Source organism: Carassius auratus, chromosome 24 (assembly GCF_003368295.1).
Source record: "Carassius auratus strain Wakin chromosome 24, ASM336829v1, whole genome shotgun sequence".
Lineage (NCBI taxonomy): Eukaryota > Metazoa > Chordata > Actinopteri > Cypriniformes > Cyprinidae > Carassius > Carassius auratus.
In genome coordinates, this window is record NC_039266.1 from 3005480 (window position 1) to 3030333 (window position 24854).

At 34.8% G+C, this 24854-nt stretch overlaps 3 protein-coding genes across 4 annotated transcripts; 2 read left to right on the forward strand and 1 right to left on the reverse strand.

The window, feature by feature from the left end:
* The first annotated feature begins 177 nt into the window (after positions 1 to 177).
* LOC113042097 (BTB/POZ domain-containing protein KCTD5) lies at positions 178 to 8874 on the forward strand. 2 transcript variants are annotated; one of them, XM_026200673.1, is made up of 7 exons: positions 178 to 686; positions 4424 to 4532; positions 4620 to 4711; positions 5555 to 5650; positions 5780 to 5890; positions 6956 to 7081; positions 7633 to 8874. In XM_026200673.1, exons 1-7 carry the CDS (start codon positions 483 to 485, stop codon positions 7660 to 7662), a joined length of 768 nt encoding a protein of 255 aa, XP_026056458.1. In that variant the 5' UTR covers positions 178 to 482; the 3' UTR covers positions 7663 to 8874. The 2 variants fall into 2 exon arrangements, with proteins under 2 accessions (XP_026056458.1, XP_026056459.1); XM_026200674.1 differs by lacking the exon at positions 5780 to 5890 and having other exon boundaries at positions 182 to 686.
* Positions 8875 to 11485: 2611 nt separating this feature from the next.
* On the forward strand, positions 11486 to 15459 carry LOC113042099 (SUMO-conjugating enzyme UBC9-B-like). The gene is made up of 7 exons (XM_026200677.1): positions 11486 to 11639; positions 12592 to 12668; positions 12821 to 12904; positions 12980 to 13052; positions 13123 to 13232; positions 13328 to 13407; positions 14645 to 15459. The coding sequence occupies exons 2-7, from the start codon at positions 12603 to 12605 to the stop codon at positions 14706 to 14708; spliced, it is 477 nt and encodes a 158-aa protein (XP_026056462.1). The 5' UTR covers positions 11486 to 11639; positions 12592 to 12602; the 3' UTR covers positions 14709 to 15459.
* Positions 15460 to 15634: 175 nt separating this feature from the next.
* Positions 15635 to 23627, reverse strand: LOC113042098 (interleukin-9 receptor). The gene is made up of 9 exons (XM_026200675.1): positions 23566 to 23627; positions 22884 to 22966; positions 22286 to 22406; positions 22002 to 22177; positions 21760 to 21899; positions 20270 to 20465; positions 20091 to 20178; positions 19941 to 20007; positions 15635 to 16836 (listed from the first exon to the last, which is right to left on the reverse strand). Exons 2-9 carry the CDS (start codon positions 22951 to 22953, stop codon positions 16546 to 16548), a joined length of 1149 nt encoding a protein of 382 aa, XP_026056460.1. The 5' UTR covers positions 22954 to 22966; positions 23566 to 23627; the 3' UTR covers positions 15635 to 16545.
* Positions 23628 to 24854: the final 1227 nt, after the last annotated feature.

The window sequence follows — 24854 nt, forward strand, 5'->3', positions numbered from 1 at the left end:
CACGCGGCTAAATATCCAGATGTTCTTTTTGAAATCTGTAGTTATTGATGAATCAGAATCTTTGTGTCGAATCGGTTCGTTCGGACGATTCGCTTCAACCTATTCACCTATGTATATATATATATATATATATATATCTAAATTGTTATTTTCATTATTTATTATTTTCTTCCCGTCTACCAATTTTACTGCTAAACTATTATTTTGTAACAGATGAGTGATTACCAAACACTTTGCTACAAGCGCTTAGGTTGAATCAATTTAAAAGTATCGATTCAAAAGAATGATTCGTTTTCGAATCCCTGAAAATTCGATCGCGAAACGTTACAGTGGGTCTAGATGACGCAAATAACAACAGCGCGTGTCTTTTCAGTGTCTTGAGCCTAAAAACAAAAGTGAGGGGTGTTTCTCTGCGCCGTCTGTTGGTCACTGGAGAGGCGCGCTGTCACCGTTACGCATTTCAGCGGAACACCGAGCGCAGGATGACCGACACTCACGGCGAGATCAGCGGGCACGTCTGTCTGCGACCGGCTCCGGTGCAGACCTTTAACCACAGATCCTCTACGTGGGTCCGTTTGAACGTCGGTGGCACGTACTTTCTGACCACCAGACAGACGCTCTGCAGGGATCCCAAATCGTTCCTGTTCCGGCTGTGCCAAACAGAGCCAGACCTCGATTCTGATAAGGTAACTACACTCTGATTTATTTAATTTAGAGAACAATTCGCTTATTCTACTGTAGTTTAAAACGTAATATATTGGACAGACCATTTATTTATTTAGTTAATCTATAAGTAATTTATAAAGTATGACTGGGAAAAGTAGAGTGCAGTAAAACCTATTTCATTTATAGTTTAAATAATACTATTATACTGCCATTATTTAGGCAACTTAATTGTTAAAATATGTAATTTTATTTATACAAACCTATTGTTAGTCAATGTGAGATACTGTTATTAATATATGAACATTAATAGAAAAGTGCATAATTTTTAAAAAATGTTAAGAAGCTATAGTGTAAACAAAACTGAAAGCTGTACATTAAATTGTAAAATAAATAAACAGACCATTTAATTTGTATTTATTTATTATTATTCACAAGACAAAAGATCTCTTTCTTCTCAATTTTGAGGAGTTTCTTTTAAATGGGTCATGAGTATTTCGCGTCATAGGTTAATAATCGCTTATATTGTTGTCTAGAGTTATTTGTATTGTTTCTATGGTAGTTTGGGGCTTGTCCAGATGGTTGTTTTTGTCTAGAGTTGTTTTCCTGTCGGATGGACACGAACAAGCACACTTTTACTGTCCACTCCACCCCTCCTCTGTCCTCTCCCAGACCCAGAACAAGCTCTCTTCTGTTCTTCTCTGAGTGTTCATGGCTGGGAAGATGGTGGATGCGGGTGGATGGTGGCACCTTGTAGGTCTGGGGCATCCTGGGGTGGCCTTGCGATGACATCATCAGCACATCTGCCCCAGTTTTGTAATCTGGACACAATCCGGCTTATGACACCTGAGCTGTGTCAGAGATCAGGGTGGAAGGTTACGCTGCATGGGTCGCTTCAGGCAAAGATCACTGTCGGAGGTTTCAAGTGAATGCTATGTCTTATATTGTTCCCCAAAATATTAGAATCTGGTTTGAACCTGTATTTTGCTGCCAGAAAATGCACTGTAAAGAAATTGCTAATTAACCTAAGAATTTGCATTATGTGGAAAAATTAGTTTCACTCAGAAATGACTAGTAAATTTCCCAATAAATTACAAATGAATGCATTAAATTAATTGTGAAATTTTCAAGTATTACAAATAGTATTTTCTGTTTTATTTTCAACATTTAAAAAAGTATTTTTTATAAAAGTCGTTACAGCTAAATTAATTTGTAAAAAACAGTAGTAGACGTAATAGTATTATTTAATATGAAAGACTTCAGTATGACTACATCAGCTCCAGTTTTTCAGTGTAAAATCAAGTGAGAATTTATGGTAGTAAATTTGTTGTTCTTTATCCAACCACTCTGAATCGGAAAACTGATCAAATATATCAAACATTGTATTTAAAAATATTTTTAAAATTGAAAACTGAGTAGAAAACAGCATTATTGTGACGTTGAATGGATGAAATACACATTTTTTTATAAAAATAAAAAGTGTCTGTGGTCTACATTATTAAAATTGCCTATTATTTGAATTTACATTAAAGCTCAAGTTCTATAAAAGTTTTTTTTTGTAACTAGTTTGTAACTAGTAAAAACCATTTTATATCAGAAAACTGATAAAATACATAACTTTAAAAAAGTATAAATAATTAAAACTGAGAAGAAATAAAGATGTAATATAAAATAACTTCCTAAACTCTAATTAAATCTTACTGCTAAAAATTAGATTTTATATTTATTTGTTAAAAAACTTTATCTTAATAAGTATCTCATGATAATATCCAGAGATAATTACTAAGTTAAACATATGTATTTTGATTATTTTGTAAAAGTAAAAGTAAGTACCAACCGGACCAGATTATTGTCTCCACCAATTGCATTGGTTTGGGGGCGGGGCCAAATGTTAGTTCAACCAATGCCAGATGGGGGCGGGGCAACTTGTTTGGGAAACTTGTTTGAAACCGTAATTATTTATGTGTTATTTTGTTTGGATTTGAAAGGCGACAAACCTTACGCACTTCCTCTTTAAACCTTGTCATATAATTATTATAACTATAGTTAAAGTGCACATTTGTGATATCATTTTACTATAGCAAAATAAAAAATTATGTCATTTGCACAGCGCACATCACATTGTTTTGGGCTCGCACAGCTCCGGCTGTCTCACCTCCTCTCATCTCTCAAATCTCAAGCGGTAATCTCAAAATAACCCTAATCCAGAATAATCCTGCTCTCTAGAGGCTTTAACCCTGTAAAGAGCAGGAGTCTCTAAGGCTCTGGGAAATCACTCCACGCCGTTTGTGCCCCAGTTTTGATAAAAAGGGTGATTTCAGACTCACACACTGTTCCAGGTTTGGTTTGAATCGTCCTGGTTGAAGGCAGTGCGTAGATTTTTTTATGACTGTGGCCTGCGTGCCATTGCAGACAGAAAAGCAGAGTCCCACACGCGCACAACGCATAAATGTTTAAACTCTCTTTCCTCTAATGCTTCTCTTAACTCGCACACTATACTGAAATAGAAACAAAAATTTGAAATAATAGCGAGAACTTGGTTTTCACTCATGTGCCATTCTACAAAATTGGTTCAGAGTTAGAAACATCTTTGGGAAAAAATAAGTTTTTTTTTTTTTTTTTTTTTTTAATTTGTATGTGTGCAAACTGTATGCTATCCAATGCACACATTTCTAATTGTGCAGTTAATTCTCATATTGTATTTTCAGACCATTATGGAATATTTGTCCTCTCGCCAAATAGAACACTACCAAAACACAGTAGACATAAATTTCATTAGAAGGGTTATATTGACCTAATAAGATTTTGCTTGCATCTAAATGGTAAATATATATTTTTTTGCTATCTTATTAAAAATAAATTGGAGTTAAATCAATAAAAAAATATTTTTTAACAATATTTAAATTTTAATTTATGATATTTGTTGTAATTTTTTTTTATTTACAAATTTTTCTTTGTAAAAGGCAAAGCAGTTGATCATACGGATTTTAAAGTTAAAGATTCATTAGTCTGAATATATAATGAACCAAAATCTATCATAAAATCTTAGCTGATTATTAATCCCATGTTTCGGTAGTGACTGCACATTTTCGGTAATTACAGTAATGCTTTGGTAGCGATTGCACTTTTAACTCGTATACTAAAACTGCTGAAACATACTTAAATGTTAAAAAAAATAATAAAAAAATGCGTAACTGTACTAAAATTTTATTTCCCCCAAATATGGGGATTATGTGTTCCCTTTTCTCACTACCGAAACAATGATGACATGTTTAGATAGTGTCTGTTTCAGTAGTGCCAGTTTAAATGGGATAATACCAAAAAACAATTACAAAAGCTCTACCAATTGTTTCAGTAGTGGCTGTTTTGGTAGTGACAGTTTTAGATGCCTTTGAACCTAAAATGAAATGGACTAAAATATGACATGAGTTTTTTTTACATAGATTTTCAGGGGGGAAATACAAAAATTATTTCAATATCATTTTCATAAATTGGAATTTATGGCTTAGGGTTCAGGACACACACATCCCAACTGAAAGTACCTAATAAATGATGATTTTATATATATTATGCATATTTATATTAGAAATATTATTGTGGGTTTTAGAAGATATTAGAAGGATCTTAGTAAACATCTGAAATTTAAATATTTAAATGCTTTTTTTATTTATTTTTTATTGTGGGACAGAAGTCTGGCCCATATATATATATATATATAATATTTTCTTTCTCTTTCTCTGTCTGTTGATTTCTACTGTAGGATGAGTCTGGGGCGTATTTGATTGATAGGGATCCCATGTATTTCGGGCCTGTGCTGAATTACCTGAGACATGGGAAGCTGGTCCTCAACAAGAACCTGACGGAGGAAGGTACGACACACATCCACAGCCAAACTGACACGACTGAGACTGTGATTGCTGCTGTATAGCTTTCATGTGTGTGTGTGTGTGTCTCAGGAGCTCTTGAAGAGGCAGAGTTTTACAACATCACATCATTAATAAAACTCATCAAAGAAAAGATCAGTGAAAGAGAAGCCAAGACGACACACGTAAGGAAGCAGGAACACACAGTTCACTCTGACACTTACACTGAAATCCTTTAAGATTTATTTTTAGATAAAAACAGACTTTAAACTGAGATATGCTACTGTAGGTGAATCAGAGTTATTATTAGTATTACTTTTTATACTTATTTTAGTCTAGTTTTCAGTGATTTTATTATGTACTTTTGACATTTTTTTATTTTATTTTTTAAGGAATATTGCTTATAGCATTTTTACTTTAAGTACAGTTTTAGTTTTTATTTCCATTTATGAATTTTAGGGCTTCAGCTTAAACTTATTTCAGATCATTGCCAACATTTCATATTTTGTATCTAATATTTTATTCCATTTAATATTTATATTTTATTCATTGATCAAAAATGGTTTTAATAGTTTGTTAACGATGATTCATCATATCAAGACAGTAATATCACTGGCTGGCACAATAATGCATTGATGTCAAAAGATGTATTCTAGGTTCAGAGAAAGTGACTGTTTTGTGACTGAATTCAGATTTTTTTTTTGCTGCTAGAAACTTTGGCTAACATTTACTTGATGGAGCAAAATATGTCTCCTTATATTTAAAGCATTAAAACTACTTGCAATAATTTGCAATAGCAATAATTTATACTAACTAATCTACTTTACACATAAAATTACATTTAACTCAAAATATTCAGGATAATATTTAAAACCTTAAGACACTTAAAATGTATAATGGACTTAAAAATGTATGAATGTACTATACATAAACATATAACATTATATGAAAAAGAGCTAGCCCAGGCATCTATCTATCTATCTAGACAGATGCTTTACATACTCCTCCATCCTTGTCTCTGTTTTCAGACGCCAGTCAAGCATGTTTACAGAGTGTTGCAGTGTCAAGAAGAAGAACTTACTCAGATGGTCTCGACCATGTCAGACGGATGGAAGTTTGAGCAGGTAAATCGAACCCGGCTTTAGTTCATCGGATCATTCACGCTCCACAACAATCAGAATCGCTCACGCCAGGTCAGCTGACCTGCGGTGTGTGATGCAGGCCCCGCCTTACGCTCTGATTGGTTGTTGCAGCTTGTCAGTGTAGGTTATGGGCGGGCCCAGAAGTCAGAGTTTTTCCTGATTGTGTCTCGAGAGGTGAAGGGGGAGGAGTCAAGCCAAACTCACCCTGCCCACAGTGGAGAGGTGTGTCCAACGATCCCCTGTCCTCCCACTAACCACTGCATGCTGATTTTCATTGCAATGGTCACAGTGAATGCTGTCCCCTGCGTGGATGTTGGTGATTCACACCTTCTGCATGTTTATAGTTGTTCACATGTTTATAACAAGGGCTGAGTCTTTGCATTCAGTTGCATGTTAAACAATGTATGTGCACCCTGTTGTATTTTCGTTAAAGGGAATGTTCACCTAAAATGACCATTTCAACCAATGGAGTCAAGCTCCAAAATTAGGTAAATCACAAAGCTCTGCAATCACATTCTTGTTAATATTAAAAATATGCCAAACGTCATGTTTCCATGACCAGTTATCACTGAAGTCAAACCTGAGTTAAGGCAAGGGAAATGTTTCCAGTGATGCACAATCAGCAACATTTTAAGGTGGACTGTCGCTTTAAAGGAATAGTTCACCCAAAAATGAAAATATACTGAACATGTACACTGGTCATCCAAGAAATAGATGAGTTTGTTTATGCATCACAACAAATTTGTAGCAATGTACCATTACATCACTTGTTCACCAATCGATCCTCTGCAGTGAATGGGTGCCGTCAGAATGAAAATCCAAACAGCTGATAAAAACTTCACAATAGTCCTCAAGTAATCCACTCCAGTCCACCAGTTATTGGGAAGCAGAAAGCTGCATATTTTAGTTAAAAGCAACTGTCTTAACTTAATGATAGATTTGTTTCAGACAAACATGCAGCTTTTTGCTTCACAAGACATTAACTGATGGACTGGATTGGTGTGGATTACTTGTGATATTTTTATCAGCATTTTGGACTCATTCTGACGGCACCCATTCACTGCAGAGGATCCACTGGTGAGCCAGTGATGGAATGCTATTTCTCCAAATCTGTTCTGATGAGGAAATAAACTCATCTACATGTACATCTTGGATGGATTGAGGGTGAGTAAGTATTCTGTAAATGTTTATTTTTGGGTGAACTACTCCTTTACTAATCTTTAGTCATTCTGAGACTGAAAACAGTTGCTAAACTCTGTCTGTTTCTCTCATTCATGTTTTGTGTAGCTGGTCAATATCGGATCCTCCTATAACTATGGTAATGAAGATCAGGCGGAGTTCTTGTGTGTTGTTTCTAAGGAACTGCACAACCAATCGAACAGCAGCAACACTCAACCCAGTGAGAAAGCCAAGGTCAGTAAAATGTTTGTTAAAAAAAATTAAACTTTTATTTAGCAAAGTTGTGTTAATTTGATCAAAAGTGACAGTAAAATACATTCATAATGTTAAAATATTTTTCTATTTCCAATAAATGCTGTTATTTTGAAGTTTCCAGCAAATTGGCATATTAGAATGATTTCTGAAGATCATGTGACACTGAAGACTGGAGTAATGATATTGAAAATACAGATTTGATCACAGGAATAAATTACATTTTACATCATATTAAAAAAGAAAACAGTTATTTGAAATTGTAATAGTATTTCACAATATTACTGATTTTAATGTATTTTTAATCAAATAAATGCAGCTTTGGTGAGCAGAAGAGACTTACCCATTTAAACCTCTTACAGACCCCGAACCTTTGACCTGTAATGTGCACACTATAATTCTTCAGCAAATAGTACGCATAGTATATCATTAAAAGAAATAGCTGTTGTGTTTAAGGGTATTGGTGACCATAGATTAGTGCAGATTAATAATCTGTTGTTGTATTATGTAAATCCTCTGCTGTTTTCCCTCAGATTCTACAGGAACGTGGTTCAAGAATATGATCATCTAGAGCTCCCATGTTTTAGACACATCAGCTCTTTCTAGAACATCCCACGAGCTTGTTCTCTTCACGCCTCGAGAGCACTGGACACCTGATGCACACAAGCAGCACATGAAGAACATGTCCACTGCAATCTAGTCTTCCTGATGCTTGTTTGTTTAGATCTTCATGGATTCAGAGACAGGATCTGAAGAGATGGACCAGTGTCAGTCTCAGGGAACAAAAGGAAATGGACGGGTCACTCTGAATCACTGCCCACCTCTTACCACAATCATTCCAATGGACATACAGTGGGGTCCAAAAGGGATAATACTTTGATTTAGCATTTAAAACAAATGCTTTACCTTACAAATCTCTCTGTATTTGGTTTGTCTCCCATTTTCTTTAGTCAATAACATGATCAAAACCTGATGCTCATGTACTCCTGCATGATTTGCAATGTTTCAAGGAGCGTCTTGAGCTTCAGTGGAAGCAGGAAAATCTGAGCGCAATCAAGGACCAACGTCATTTGATTGGACACAGATATAATACATAATATAACATATAATGTCTTTATTTAACACTTCTTCAAAAGCTAATTATTTTAACTCTTTATGTAAAGGTGTAAAAAAGACTTTTGGACCCTACTGTCCTATGATTTATATATGCAACAAAAGTGATTAGTCACAAATTTGGCAACAGCGCTATGGTTGAGTACACATTGTAATGCAAGATTTTATTGCTGAGAAATATTTCTTTTAGTGTTGAGATTTTAGCTACACTAACATTCAAACGTCTGGGGTTGTTTATAGCTATAGTCTCTGCATTAATTTGATCAAAAATGCAGTAAAAGCAGTAATATTTATTATGCTCAGTTTGATAAATAGAAAGCCTGAAATAGGATTTAATTGATATAGAAATATTTTATAATATTTTAAATGTCTTTACTGTTGCTTTTGATCAATTTAATGGGTCCTTGCTGAATAAAAAACTTACTGATCCCAAACTTTTGAATGTTTTTTTTACTTGTGAAAATGATTGCTTTTGCACTACTGCTATTATTATTATTATTATTATTATCATCCAGGCAATATTTCAGAGGTATTGGTGAACCGTTGTTATTATTATTATTATGCTGAAATGTGTTATTATTACTGAATACTTGGCTGGAGGAGAGACAGGATACAAAGCATTTAAAAGAGACTTTGCCTGTCCTGATCTTGCACATTTGAGTATATACAGTATTGTTCAAAATAATAGCAGTACAATGTGACTAACCAGAATAATCAAGGTTTTTCGTATATTTTTTTATTGCTACGTGGCAAACAAGTTACCAGTAGGTTCAGTAGATTCTCAGAAAACAAATGAGACCCAGCATTCATGATATGCACGCTCTTAAGGCTGTGCAATTGGGCAATTAGTTGAATTAGTTGAAAGGGGTGTGTTCAAAAAAATAGCAGTGTGGCATTCAATCACTGAGGTCATCAATTTTGTGAAGAAACAGGTGTGAATCAGGTGGCCCCTATTTAAGGATGAAGCCAACACTTGTTGAACATGCATTTGAAAGCTGAGGAAAATGGGTCGTTCAAGACATTGTTCAGAAGAACAGCGTACTTTGATTAAAAAGTTGATTAGAGAGGGGAAAACCTATAAAGAGGTGAAAAAAATGATAGGCTGTTCAGCTAAAATGATCTCCAATGCCTTAAAATGGAGAGCAAAACCAGAGAGACGTGGAAGAAAACGGAAGACAACCATCCAAACGGATAGAAGAATAACCAGAATGGCAAAGGCTCAGCCAATGATCACCTCCAGGATGATCAAAGACAGTCTGGAGTTACCTGTAAGTACTGTGACAGTTAGAAGACGTCTGTGTGAAGCTAATCTATTTTCAAGAATCCCCCGCAAAGTCCCTCTGTTAAAAAAAAGGCATGTGCAGAAGAGGTTACAATTTGCCAAAGAACACATCAACTGGCCTAAAGAGAAATGGAGGAACATTTTGTGGACTGATGAGAGTAAAATTGTTCTTTTTGGGTCCAAGGGCCACAGGCAGTTTGTGAGACGACCCCCAAACTCTGAATTCAAGCCACAGTACACAGTGAAGACAGTGAAGCATGGAGGTGCAAGCATCATGATATTGGCATGTTTCTCCTACTATGGTGTTGGGCCTATTTATCGCATACCAGGGATCATGGATCAGTTTGCATATGTTAAAATACTTGAAGAGGTCATGTTGCCCTATGCTGAAGAGGACATGCCCTTGAAATGGTTGTTTCAACAAGACAATGACCCAAAACACACTAGTAAACGGGCAAAGTCTTGGTTCCAAACCAACAAAATTAATGTTATGGAGTGGCCAGCCCAATCTCCAGACCTTAATCCAATTGAGAACTTGTGGGGTGATATCAAAAATGCTGTTTCTGAAGCAAAACCAAGAAATGTGAATGAATTGTGGAATGTTGTTAAAGAATCATGGAGTGGAATAACAGCTGAGAGGTGCCACAAGTTGGTTGACTTCATGCCACACAGATGTCAAGCAGTTTTAAAAAACTGTGGTCATACAACTAAATATTAGTTTAGTGATTCACAGGATTGCTAAATCCCAGAAAAAAAAAATGTTTGTACAAAATAGTTTTGAGTTTGTACAGTCAAAGGTAGACACTGCTATTTTTTTGAACACCCCCCTTTCAACTAATTGCCCAATTGCACAGCCTTAAGAGCGTGCATATCATGAATGCTGGGTCTCATTTGTTTTCTGAGAATCTACTGAACCTACTGGTAACTTGTTTGCCACGTAGCAATAAAAAATATACTAAAAACCTTGATTATTCTGGTTAGTCACATTGTACTGCTATTATTTTGAACAATACTGTACTATACATCAGGGTTATTCAAATCTTGCCCTGGAGGGCCCGTGCACTGCAGAGTTAAGCTCCAACCCTAATCAAACCCACTACCTGTGATTTTCTAATGAGCTCAAAGACGTTGATTAACAGGCTGAGGTGTGTTTGATTAGGGTTGGAGCTAAACTCTATAGTGCACCAGCCCTCCAGGGCAAGATTTAAATAACCCTGCTATACATTCTCTAAGGTAGCAGTGTATGCATTTGTATGACTTTTGTAAATGTTAACATCTAAACCTGTACTGCAAAATCACCTCACTGTAAAATCTGAATGTAGAGACACACATCCACAAACTTTTAAAATACATAAGCATTTTAAAAAAAATAATCACATGTCTGTGTGCTTGAACTGCCATTTCAGGGCGAAATAAAATAAAGCTATATATTAAAAATCCTTTTAATTGTAATAAATTAAACTTTATTTTATAAAATTTGGTTTAGGTTTATTTTCCAAACCAGGAAAATAAGGCCTCTCTTAGGTCTCTATGATTTCCACTGGATAGTCACAAAATATTTTATTTTGGGGTGAACTGTCCCTTAAATTTTAGCAGAAAACCTCATTTGGCTTTCTTTGAAAGCTTCAAGAACTCTATTTATATTCTCCATTTTATTACTGTTGAATTTTGAACATCCAGGACAAAACAACTACTGTATTAATTTTTATTTATTTGTTTATTTATTAATATTTATTGTTAGTAAGCTTACCTAATTCTTTGAAACTGTATGAAGTACACCCTAGATAGATTTTTCTTTTTAATTGTGGTAGGTACTGTCCCTTTAAATGTTAGCCGTCTAAAAGAATGCCTGCTCCAAATTGTTTCCACTATCTTAAAAATACAACGTATAATTTGACATACGCCTGTATGTCAAAGCTAGAAAATACTTAAACAAATCTGTCTGTTGAACGGACAGCATTCGCGTTGACTCGACCGACACAGACTTTTCCCTTCAGGCGATCTGCGCGTCGTGCCGTGGGGTCCTGATTAGACTGCTTCAGAACCGAATGTGTTTTCGGGAGGGAAACTTCACAGGTTTGGTTCCGAGTCGAAGACGATTCGAATACGTGGGCCCAGAAGTCGAATAACACTGGGATTCTCGAGGTAAGGCGGTTCTGTCAGTACGGTCGATGTGTTGTTGTTTTTTGGCTGCCGGTAGACGCTCGCGTCGGTTTTGTTTGGAACGGTTGCTGTGTGAACGCGCGCTCGCGTCAAAGGAAGTCGAGTTTCTTTGTCCCGCGCGCTCATGAACCGCGTTCCATCACTCGATTTTATGATGTCATAATGTTAGGTCCAAACCTTCCTTGATTATGGAGTCATAACGTGGAATTAAAATTCCATCATGTAATCGTGTAGGACGAACTTATTATGAGGACTTAAAAACCTGAGCTATGACGCCATAATCAAGCTTGTGCATTTACTACTATCACATAATCTATCATGCATCATAATCTGTTGTTGACAAACTTTATTATTTCCTCGTAAAAGGAAGTCAACGACCTCCGTTTTGATTGTGGTGTAATGCAAATGTGGTTAATTGCAAGTGCGACGTCAAATCTTCATTATGTCACGCTGTGGATTTGATAACATTCAAGACATGTGGATTATGATAACCACATAAAGTATATAAATTAAGTTATTATTATTTATTTATTTTTTTACCTGAAATGCTAGTTATTGTTATTGCATTGGACTGAAACAGCCTGACTTTTCTCACAACTTTTATTTTACTTAATTTTACTTTATCTTTTTTGGTAATACTAATCCATAATTGTGTTTCCAGTAAAAAATAATTTTTTTTGTAAGTTTTATTATTGCTAATATATATATATATATATATATATATATATATATATATATATATATATATATATATATATATATACTAATTTTGCCTGGCTGCTAAAATTTTTTTGATTAGATTAAAAATCCCTTCGAACATTTCTCGTGTGCATCTGTCACAGGCAGAAATATATGAGATGGGTAATATAGATATAAATGATCTACAGATATTCCATAATATAAATATTTTATAAGAACTAAAATTTCTCCATAGGTTCAGTGGTCATGTCTGGCATTGCTCTGAGTCGACTTGCACAAGAGCGCAAAGCATGGCGGAAAGACCATCCATTCGTGAGTAACCCTTGTATTCTGTTAATAAACTGACTTGCAGTCCACACAACAATCAGTTAAATCCTGTGCACACCTGTTCACTTCTGGATATATACTACAAAATAAAACTGAGAACCCTGTAATACATATGCATTGTATCCTCTGGTGCTCAGGGCTTTGTTGCTGTGCCTACGAAAAACCCTGACGGTACAATGAATCTTATGAACTGGGAATGTGCTATTCCAGGAAAGAAGGGGGTAAGACTGTTCCTTTAAGCTTTAATTCGATTATTCAGCTGTAGCATCATGTGACATCTCTCCATCTCTCTCTAGACTCCATGGGAAGGAGGTCTGTTCAAGTTAAGGATGCTGTTTAAAGATGACTACCCCTCATCACCCCCAAAATGTGAGTTTTGCACATAGCCAGTCCATGCTGCCTGGATCACAGCTCACAAATGCTTGCTTCTTTTCAAAAGGTAAATTTGAGCCTCCGCTGTTCCATCCGAATGTGTATCCATCAGGAACGGTGTGTCTTTCCATACTAGAGGAGGATAAAGACTGGAGGCCTGCCATTACCATTAAACAGGTCCATTTAAAAGTCTAGTCGTTTCTATTCTAGTGCTTCGAGTTCTACAGTGCTCTTTTATTAAAGCTCATCTTGCTGTTTTTTTCTTCCTTCAGATTCTGTTAGGGATTCAGGAGCTGCTAAATGAACCGAACATACAGGATCCGGCTCAGGCGGAGGCGTACACTATATACTGGTATGAGTTCTAGAACATAAGTGGTGTTTACTTCCAAATTTTAGTGAGCAAATAAAAATAGAACTTCACAAGTGGTTGATTTGAAATACTTCTCACAGGCTTCTCACAGAAATAGCACTCAAAATGTCAGCTGTATGAGAGACACGCACAAGAAAGTGCAGCTTAGGATGTTGCTAAAATAACAATATGGTTGCACATAAAAATGTTGGGATTCCATAACAAAGAAATAGAATATTAAACCCATTTCCACCACTTGAGTTGATACGAAAAATATTATGTAGGTTGAATATCATAAATAAGGCTTTTTGTCCCTCATAATTTCAGCTTTTTTTGTCTACTTGGCTTTGAAAGTAGAACTCAGCAGAGATTAAAGTCAAAATTATGCGAAAAAGTCAAATTTAATAAAAAAAAAAAAGGGGGTCATTGAGTTTTTTTTTTTTTTCCTCTCTTTTTGTTTATAATTATCTTGTGTCATAATTATGCTATTTAATTAAATTTTGACTTGGTCTTAATTATGACTGTCACTTTTGGCTTTTTAATTATATTCTTTACTTTTTATATTATAATTTTGACTATTACCTTTTGATTTTTTTCCCTCATAATTATGGATTATTAGTATGTCAAAATTTGGTCTTTTTATATAATAATTTTTAGTTTTATATCAGTCTCAAAATTGACTCAAATTTGACTTGAATCATTATTTTTTATAAATTATCACTGTGTCATAATTGTGGATTATCATCTCATAATTTTGGCCTTTTTTCTTTTTATCTCATAATTATGACTCATAATTGACTGTCAATTTTAATATGTCATAATTAGGACTCTCGATTATCTTTGGGAGATTAAATACTAAGTAGTAAATACGAGATAAAAATACAATTATGATATACTTTTAGATCTATGACGTAATTGATTTACTAAAGCATTGTTTTCAAAATGTGGAGGAAATGATCTTTTTATCATAATAGAAACATTTTTTATTCATACTTAACGGAGTATTAGCATGCATTACCATTCCAGTGCATTCTGGGATTGCCTAATACACAAAAGATGAGTGCAGATCTGTTTTAGATTCATAAGGAAGCATTATTTTGCTGCCTAGTGTCTGGAACATCCTTCACTTTGAAAGCACACCTATGTGTCTAATGTTCCCTAGGTAGGCAGCTCACTAGTTTCATGACACTGAAAGTGAGATGTTTCATGTATTGATCGCTCTGTCTTTTTGTGTTTACAGTCAGAATAGAGTGGAGTACGAGAAGAGAGTTCGTGCACAGGCCAAAAAATTCTCCCCGTCGTAAGCGAGACGGAGGGATGGACGAATGGAAAGAGGGAATATGTAAATACTCCTGCTATCCTCTCATCGGGACTAAAAGGACTTAAAAACATGACGTCTGTGCCATCGACCCTGACCCCTTCCCCTCCACCACAAAAAAAAATCACACTCTTCCCCACTCCTCCTCTTCCCTTTTAATTAATTTGCTGTCCGTTTCCTTTAAAACACAGTCAGTGATTCCGTACCTTGTTGCATTTCAAACCGGCTCGTGCGAAATCACATACACAACTTCAGTCTTCGATCAAAAACGGACTGTTGGGATTTTAGCTCTTTATTCATTTGGTGTGTCTGTCTGTGTGTGCTTGCATACACTCGTCATTTTAATCTGTTCGTGAGGCTTCGTTTTCCCTTGAGTGAGTGAGTGAGCGAGCGAGTGCGTGTGTCCCGTGTGGCTCTGGTTTAGGTTGGTTTATTACGTTACGTGTGTGGGACAGTGCCTCATGGTGAAGTTTCCCCCCAGAATGCTGATCTAGGACCAGTTTCTTCTCCATTGGACGTGTTTGTATTTGACCAGCCGTGTGGTCTTAGATCTGTCTAGGATTGTCTAATGCTGATTCTTCAAATAAAGTCCAGAATAAATGTTCCTGTGAGCAGCAGAACCAGAATCCAATTCTCTTAAACATGCTGTACATGGGTTCTTGTTTGTTTGATGGGAACATGTGTCCTGTGTTCACGCTGATTGTGTCTGTATGTTTAATAAAGCTCTTTCTACAATATGCATCTGCAGATTGTGTGTGTGTATCCTGAGCAGATGTTTCATATATATATATATATATCAGATGCGTTGTTTAAAAACAGCTTGATGGAGGGGTGTTTAAACTTGGCACAGCGACTTAATGCTCATGACAGGCTAAAAACAGAAAAAGGGTGAGAGATGGTTGTCATCTTTGGTATGGATGTTTACTGAGTTGATGTATCGGAAATCATACCTGTTGCATTTTCATTTGCATAGCTTTAATGATCATGTAAACATTCATATTTACAAAAAGAAAGAATTGGACCGAAAGCATTGTAACAGCTTTATATAAAAACATTAAAAAAAGAATACAGGAAAAAAAAAATAGTGAAAAGTAGTGAAAAAATTTCAAGTTTGTACTTTGTTTTAACTTTTTTTTTCACCTTAAAATGCCTGATTACATACCGTTTACTTGATTGATTGATGTAATTTGTGTTAAATAAACTGCTATGATACAGCTATTTAGCAGGATTTGCTTAGTAAAATAAAAAGCAGTTAAGCATGTGTGAATACATTGATATTTATGCTTTTGTGCAAAGAGCAAAAGCACATGTAGTATATAAGCACATTACCTAATACGTAAAAAATTTTAATACATTCATTTCTGTTCAAATTTAGTCTAGTTTCCAAACTTGTGCCACATGTACACTACCACTCAAAAAGGGGTTGGTAAGATTTTAAATGATTTTGAGGCTTCATTTAATGTGAGATATTAGAAATTAAAAACCTTTTTTAAATCTAATTTATTTCTGTAATCAAAGCTGAATTTTCAGCATCATTCCTACAGTCTTCAGTGTCACATGATCCTTCAGAAATCTTTCTAATATGATGATTTGCTGCTCAAGAAACATTTCTTACTTTTATCAAAGCTGAAAACAGTTGTTCTGCTTCATATTTCTTTCAGACTTTTTTGTTGAATAGGTAGTTTCTTTGAAATATTTTAACATTAATGCCTGCAATGTCATTTCTGATTAATTAAATGTTAGTGTCCTTGGTACATAAAGCAATTGTCTTAAAAAAATCTTATTGACCCCAAACTTTTGAACAGTAGCTTGCATGCAACATGTTAGATTGCATAAGTGTGTGAACTGGAAAGTGTGCAGTAGTCCTCACTGCATGTGATGCTTCCTCTCTCGGTTGTGACAAAATCGCGAATCCAACACCCTGAGTCGACCTCTGAACCCAGAGGAGAATGCGGCATGCTGGGAGACTCATGCTCGTCGAGCTCTCCCAAATTCTCATAGTCTAAGGTGGTGGGTTGAAGGGGCGTGTCTGTGCTCTCTGTCAGAATGTCAATCTGGAGAGACTCCTCCCCCTGCATTATATCTCTCATCTTACCTGACAGCACTGAGCGGATCTGAAAATACAAACACAATCAGACTATAAGCAGTCATGTATTAGTAGAATGATAGTTTGGTTCGGTCAGAACCGAGAACAACTGTTTGCACCCATGCATGCAAATCTTTAGATCTTCTTAATGCTAACACTAGAAATCATCAATCTAATTATCAAAGGTCATGCTAAACAGTGCAAGAATGCAGATGCTATTCAGTGTTTATTAACTTTAAAATATGGAAGCGTGCACTCTGACCCAAGACTTGAATTTAGATGCCCACAAAACGGCCTTTCATTTGACAAACATAAAATAGCATGTTTCTTCCGTGTGCCTGCATTTAAGAATACAACTATAGAATTGTTTTCTAAATTAACTGTGGTTTTCAAATACCCAAATGGGTTTGCAAAGTCAGAAACATGTTTGGTATCTTTTATCTGATAAGACCGCGAAACCATAGCTATCATTCTCACATCTGTTATCTTTCTCTGTCTCATTTGACAGTGATGAAAAGCCAAGACTAGGGATATTTTAGCATTTTTTATAAACTATTATAGTATTTATTACGTTTTGCAATAGTTTTATTTTTCAATTTTTAGTTTTCATTTAAATTAATGCTTTTGTAATTGTGTTCAGTTTTAATTGTGGAAGTTATAGTACTTCATTTAATTTCCTTTTTTCATCTAATATTTGTATTATGTGTTATTTTATTAAAATGTTTAGACAGTTAACAACAATATCATTGGCCCTAACAGATTTTTGGGGATATAAATCTAAAAGACATTTTATGTATCTCAATTTATGGAAAAAAGTGATAAAAACTTGCTAGAGTTTGTGTATTATTGACTGATTTATTAATTAATTTGCCATCTAAATTTAATTTATCCACTGATAAAATAGATAACATCAGAAATATAATAACAAATGTATATTCTACAGGGTCTAATACTTTAGTTTTATCCATCACACCCAAAGATAAACTGTAGTGCTTTACAACTAGAGGACAGGAAGAGCTAAATAAACTTATCGCCGCATCTAAACCAACAACATGTTTATTAGATCCTGTACCCACTAAATGACTGAAAGAGTTGTTGCCTTTAGCCGAAGAACCACTTTTCAACATTATTAACTTGTTGTTATCTTTAGGTCATGTCCCAAAACCATTGAAGCTAGCGGTTATTAAGCCTCTTATTACGAAACCACAACTAGATCCTAGGAAACTGGCCAATTTTAGGCCAATTTCAAGTCTTCCATTTAGGTCTAAAATGTTAGAATTTTTTCTCAATTGTGCTCCTTCATACAAAAAAAAAAAAAATCTGTATGAGCACATACATAGCATAGAAACTGCACTTTTTTTTTATTACAAATGTAAAAAAAAAAAAAAAAGTACAAATGACCTGCTTCTTGTGTCAGATCAAGGCTGCATCTCATTGCTAGTGTTATTTGATTTTAGTGCTGCGATCGAACACTATACAGGAATTCAAGGGCAGGCTCTAAGATGGTTTAGATCCTACCTGTCCGATCGCTACCATTTTGTTTATTTAAATAGGAAGTCATCTCATTTATCACCAGTAAAATATGGAGTGCCACAAGGATCTGTCCTAGGTCCTCTGCTGTTCAATATACATGTTGTCCCTTGGTAATATTATTAGAAAATACAGAATAAGTTTCCACTGTTATGCTGATGATTCTCAACTATATATATCAACGAGACCAGATGAAACTTCCCAATTATCTAAGCTAACAGAGTATGTAAAAAATTGTAAAGATTGGATGACCAATAATTTTCTCCTATTAAATTCGGATAAGACAGAGATATTACTTATTGGACCAAAAACAGTACACAGAATCTTGTGGATTACAATCTGCAACTAGACGGATGTACTGTTACTTCCTCTACAGTCAGAAATCTGGGTGTTATATTAGACAGTAACTGGGTGTTATATTAAACAGTAAGCTACGAAACATGTTATCTGTTTCTGATGAGTCCTTACCAGGTCAAGAAAATATGATCATATTACCCCGATTTTACAGTCTCTGCACTGGCTACCTATTAAGTTCCGTATCAGTTACAAATTATCATTACTTACCTATAAGGCCCTAAATGGTTTAGCTCCTGCGTACCTAACTAGCTTTCTACCACGTTACAACCCATCACGCACCCTAAGGTCACAAAACGCTGGACTTTTGGTAGTTCCTAGGATAGCAAAGTCCACTAAAGGAGGTAGAGCTTTCTCACATTTGGTTCCCAAACTCTGGAATAGCCTTCCTGATAATGTTCAGGGCTCAGGCACACTCTCTCTGTTTAAATCTAGATTAAAAAAGCATCTCTTTCGCCAAGCACTCAAATAATGCATCTCATCATTTGTGACTTCAGTTGTATCTGATCAAATGTGCATTCTTATTCTTAAGCTAGGGTTAAACAATTTTACTTTGCTGGAACAGCTATGCTGATTATATCTCTATTTGTTTCTCTGTTAACTAGGATTTACACAAGCTCCAGTCTGGATCCAGAACACCTGAGAAGAGATGATGCTGACCCTCAGAGGACCTCAGATGATGCTAACCCTGAATCAACAAACAGAACTAACAATTATTGCTACAAGTGTGACTGCATCATATAATAATTGCCTTTAATAGAGTTCATCGTCTGGTTGACTACATCTTGTATTTATGTTTCTGAAAATTCCTGTCATATGCGCATAAACCGACAGTCACCACTTATAAGCTACTACTAAATATTGTAGAAACGTAATTTTCTTTAAAGTTGCTTTGCAATGATTTGTATCGTAAAAAGCACTACACAAATAAATGTGAATAAGTCACTAATATTATTGGGTTATGTGCTTTTTGCACATCAGAAAATGGAAAAACCAACAGCTCATAGAATAATTCAGTAAACAAGAATAAAATATTTTCACACAATATTGTGCCAATGGAAATTGTTCTGAACGATGCCAATACAAAATGAATGATTCAGTGATTCATTTATAACGAGATTCGATTGTTTCGTTCTTGAATGAGTCTGCATATTCAAACAACCTGGTTGAGAGAATGATTCAATGATACACTCATAAACCACACTTCATGCACAATCATGCATAATTGTTTCTGTTTTTGGAAGTTACCTGAACATCTACATCCCAGTCTCTGAAATAAGGTGCTGGTGATGGTATATAATTATTCTTCCTCCATCTACAACACAAATATCCTGTCATTTATTTACACACAAAAAAAATCTGAACATTTCAGGATGCTGCAGATAATGTTTTTTTTACCTAGAATATGGGATACAGGACAGAAGGACCAGTAGCAATGGCAATAGCAGTAGATACCAGGCAACATGGAAAGATCCTCCTGGAGTCTCTTCTCAAACACACAAAGGGAGATGAATGTTAAGCACAGTATGTAAGATTAACGGTTTCTTTGCAGTTGTTTGAGTGTTCTGTAAACTGACTTTTGGGGAACTGACCAGTGGACGTTCTGTTGAGGTTCCCAGATCTCCAGTGTAACGCAGGGGACCACGGACTCCACACGCCTTTGTAATCTTCTTGATCTGGCTGCGATCTCACACGCACTGTGTAATTTGTGTGAGGCTCAAATCTAGACTCATCCACATCCACCTTCTGGTCAGCAGCTTCTACCTCATACAGCTGAAACACAAACATCTGAAAGTTAAGAGCACTTTTAAAGAGGAACCTCAGAAATGAGTAACAAATGGGGTCAACAGGTGCAAAACACACTTGATCATGAAACTGGGTGCTACTCATACTACGTATTGCTACTCCCACAGTGTAAAACAAAAACTCTAATAGAAAGTCTCATCATTGATAAAACAAGGCAATGTGAAATGATGTTCACATCCTGTTTCACTTCTGTAATGAAAAACTAAATGTAACTGTTTTAAATATGTCTATTAATTTTGAATAAGTGATTTTAAAAGAGGAACAAACTTGTGTGGTCGTGTCTTTACACTTAGATATAGCAAAATTAGATCAGAAAACAAATCACCGTGAGAAAAAGAACTTGATGACTATAAATACGTACATGCATTTGTGAATTGTGCACATGACCAAGAACATTTGAATAAAGTGGCTACACATTGATTTCAAAGAAACAGTTCAGACAAAAATGAAAAAAGAACAACAACAATAACAATACCAAAAGTTTTAAGAATTATATTTTAAAAAAGAATGTAAAATATTATTTATTACTGTGATCAAAGCTGTATTTTCAGCATCATTACTCCAGTCTTCAGTGTCACATGATCCTTCAGAAATCATTCTAATATGATGATTTATTATAATTGTTGAAACTTTTGTGCGACTTAATATTTTTTGGAACCTGTGAAACTTTTTAGTTTGATTCGTTGACAAATCAAAATTTTAAAAGAACCGCATTAATGCAAAATAGAAATCTTTTCAAGCAATATAAGTCTTTACTCATTTTTATTAATTTAACAGATCGTTACTGAATAAAAGTATTGATTTCTAAAAAAAAAAATAAAAATTGTACTGACTCCAAACTTTTGAATAGTAGTCTATATTGTACCACAACATTTCTATTTTGAATAAACACTGTTCTTTTTTTTTAATTTCAATTTATAATTTTGTCAAAGAATCCAGAAAAAAGTATCACAGCTCCCTAAAAATACTAAGCAGCACAGATGCTTTCAATATTAATTATAATTTAGCATATTAGAATGATTTCTGATGATCATGTGACACTGAAAACTGGAGTAATGATGCTGAAAATACAGCTGTGTATCACAGGAATAAATAATATTTTAAAGTATATTAAAATAGAAAACTCTTATTTTAAATTGCAATATTTCACAAAATTATTTTTTTTCTGTATTTTTGATCAAATAGATGCAGCCTTGATAAGCATTAGAATATTCTTTAAATAAATATTAAAAATGACTATACTTTTAAAGCGAGCGCACACCTTGTGTTGACTGTAAATGCTGAGCTGGTACTGTAAGTGAGATACAAGGATTCTGTTGGCATCATATCCGCTCTGCCACTGGAAAAGAGCCCTGTCTTTCTCCCAGTGCATTGACAGGTCAGACGGAGGGAATGGACGAACTGCAACACACACACACACACACACACACACACACACAAACATCAGTGAGCAGAGCTGTGGTCTCATGTGCCTCTGAAATGCGTGTAGCTACTTGCTCTTACTGTGTTTACTAGGCATGAAGTCATCATCTAGAACAAAGGAGAAGTTGTTGCCATGGTAACTGGAATGGAGGGAGATCCTGAAGCTGTCCACATCGGTGAAAGTCACATGCGGTGATAAATCCAACTCGCACAGTAACGACTGTTCTCCCATCTTCAGTGTGCATTCGAAGTATTCGCTACACAAAAACAGAGTCATTTACCACAAGCAAGCATGCAGACGACTGCTTGGTAGTATGTTCATGATTTGACTGACGTGTGCTTGTGATTCAGTGCAGTATTCTCACTCAAAAGAGCTGAAATTAAGCCAGAAGGACGATTCATTGCCCAGAGACTCAGCCGAGATGTTCAGAGAGCAGGTGATACTGGATAAATAATCACTGAGACACTCCAGACCGTACTGTTCACCTGAACACATTTTTATAAGCGACATGTAATGCATCACAATAAATGCTGTGCAAATATATATATATATATATATATATATATATATATATATATATATATATATATATATATATATATATATATATATATATATATATATATATATATATATATATATGGGAAGAAACCTTGACATAATGTAATGTTTAATGCACTTTATGTTGTTAAATACAACAAATTGAATATATTTTCTTACTCTTTGCATTTTTTTTATCAATATGGTAAAAGATTATTCTTTTTAAATCAATATAATTTAATAAGTTAGATCAAAGGTAATCTAAAAGTAGTCTGGTAATGTTACCTGAAATGTGTAATGTAATGGATTATGTTTTTTTGTCATGTAATGTGGAATCAGTAATGGATTACAATTTGTAAGTAATCTACCCAGCTCTGTATATACATATATAATTAAATAAAATAGTGCATAAAAAAGCTTACCCCGAGTTATAAAATTCACCAAATTATGAGAGAAACAAACCAATGTGAGGATAAAAAAAGAGCAATGCATGTTCTCTTTTACCCTGTAACAAATAAACAAATATATATTAATAAAAACTGACAGATCTTATGTGTGTGTGTGTACACAAACACACACGCAAACAGAATATGAATTGTGATGTTTATTTGACATTTTCTGAAGTTTGCATAGTGACTATGATTGCAATAAAAAGTCAAGTGTATTCTTGCAGCTTCCACACAACATTACTTCACTGTGAATGTTCAATTATAATTAATTTAACAAGTCACTGAACAGAACATATCTGAGACCATTATTAGACGACTGAGATGACTGTCAGATTCTAGTCAAATAATTAAAAATAATAATAAACCAAATATTTTCTGTTTACAAAAAGTCTGTGACCATAAAACTAAATTACCATGCGACTAAACTCTCACCTTCTACTGAGAATGGGATTTTTTTATTTTATTTTAATGCTATGACCTCAATTAGTATGGAAAGTACATGAGTTATTACAAAAGAAACCACAGAGGGGAAAAAAATTAAACCAAATTGCTTAACAAAAACTACAAAGAAAACTTAAGCAAACACACATGGCAGAAATAAAAGCATGTGAGGTGCTAATCAAAAAGAAGAAAAGTGACTGAAAGCTTATATTACCTGTAGCTCGTCGCAGACTGTAGTTGTTTCTGGTTTCACACTCTCAGTTACGCATCTGTTTCTCTCTCTCTCTCTATCCGTCTCTTATCAGATTGCATCTCTGTCATCATTTCCAATTTTTTCTCACTTTGGCCTTCAGATCAGCAAATTCTGACATGTTTAAGAAGACGTCTACTAACCGACATCATCACACTTCTACTGGATGCCTGCTTTAAAAGCCTAAACAACTTCATATTTAATTGTTTTAACGTTTCAGCAGATTCCTTAATTTTTTTTTCTTTCTTTTTTTTATAAACATCTGTCAAGTGTGAAATGGATCATAAGGATGCATGAGCATAGTCTAATATTAGTCTGTGTTTAACTTGATCCACAAACACTTGCGTAAATCGCACGCTATATTAGCCTAGAAACTAGCTGATGATTTTTTTTATTATTACGACATGTAACTATATTATATTTTATAAAAATGTGGATGTTTAAGTGTATCCAACTTTATCCACTACACTGCATATATGCGACATCTTAAGCAAATTTCATCTTCTTCATTGTTTACATTTTTATATCATCGCAAAATGCAGCTATATTATCTCCCAAGTCATTAAAGTAAGTTGGATTTAGACGTATATCCAATTTTAATACTGATATATGTCAACTAGCATAGCAAAACATCAACGGGTTCAACGTTAAATATCGTTCAAAATATGCTCAATGAGAATAAGACATGAAGATAGACCTATAAAAATATTATAAATATTACAACCTGCTTTGAAACAACATAGGCTAAAAGTCACTACATTTGACTTGACATCTTGCTAATGCAACTAAATACAGAGTTGTGCAGCGCGCTTTTAAAATAATTGTGAGTCTCTAGTTCAGTTTTAGACACAAGTACAAGTGTATGGTTTATATTATTATCATTGATGTGATGTTAAGTTGAGGTTAATGTGAAACTATACACCAATATACGCCCACGTTGATGAGAATCAGACGAGGCCTATATTTATTCATGTGGCTTTGGGGGAGCTTTAGTGTTGGCTAGATTGTTTGTATGTTTTATGCCTTCTAACCCCACATTTTTGCAGAAGGTCACGCAAAATTAGCTTTATTAAGAGCTATTTTCTCCATACTGAGTCAAGTGCCTTTAAGATTAACAGCAGTTTTGCAATGATGATATCTGAGCAGTCTTTCTGAGGCCCTGAGGTGTTCATTCTGATTGGTTAAATAACATTGGTTGAATAACCTAAATAACATCAATGAATGACAAAACCTAATGCTGCCTTATGATAAGT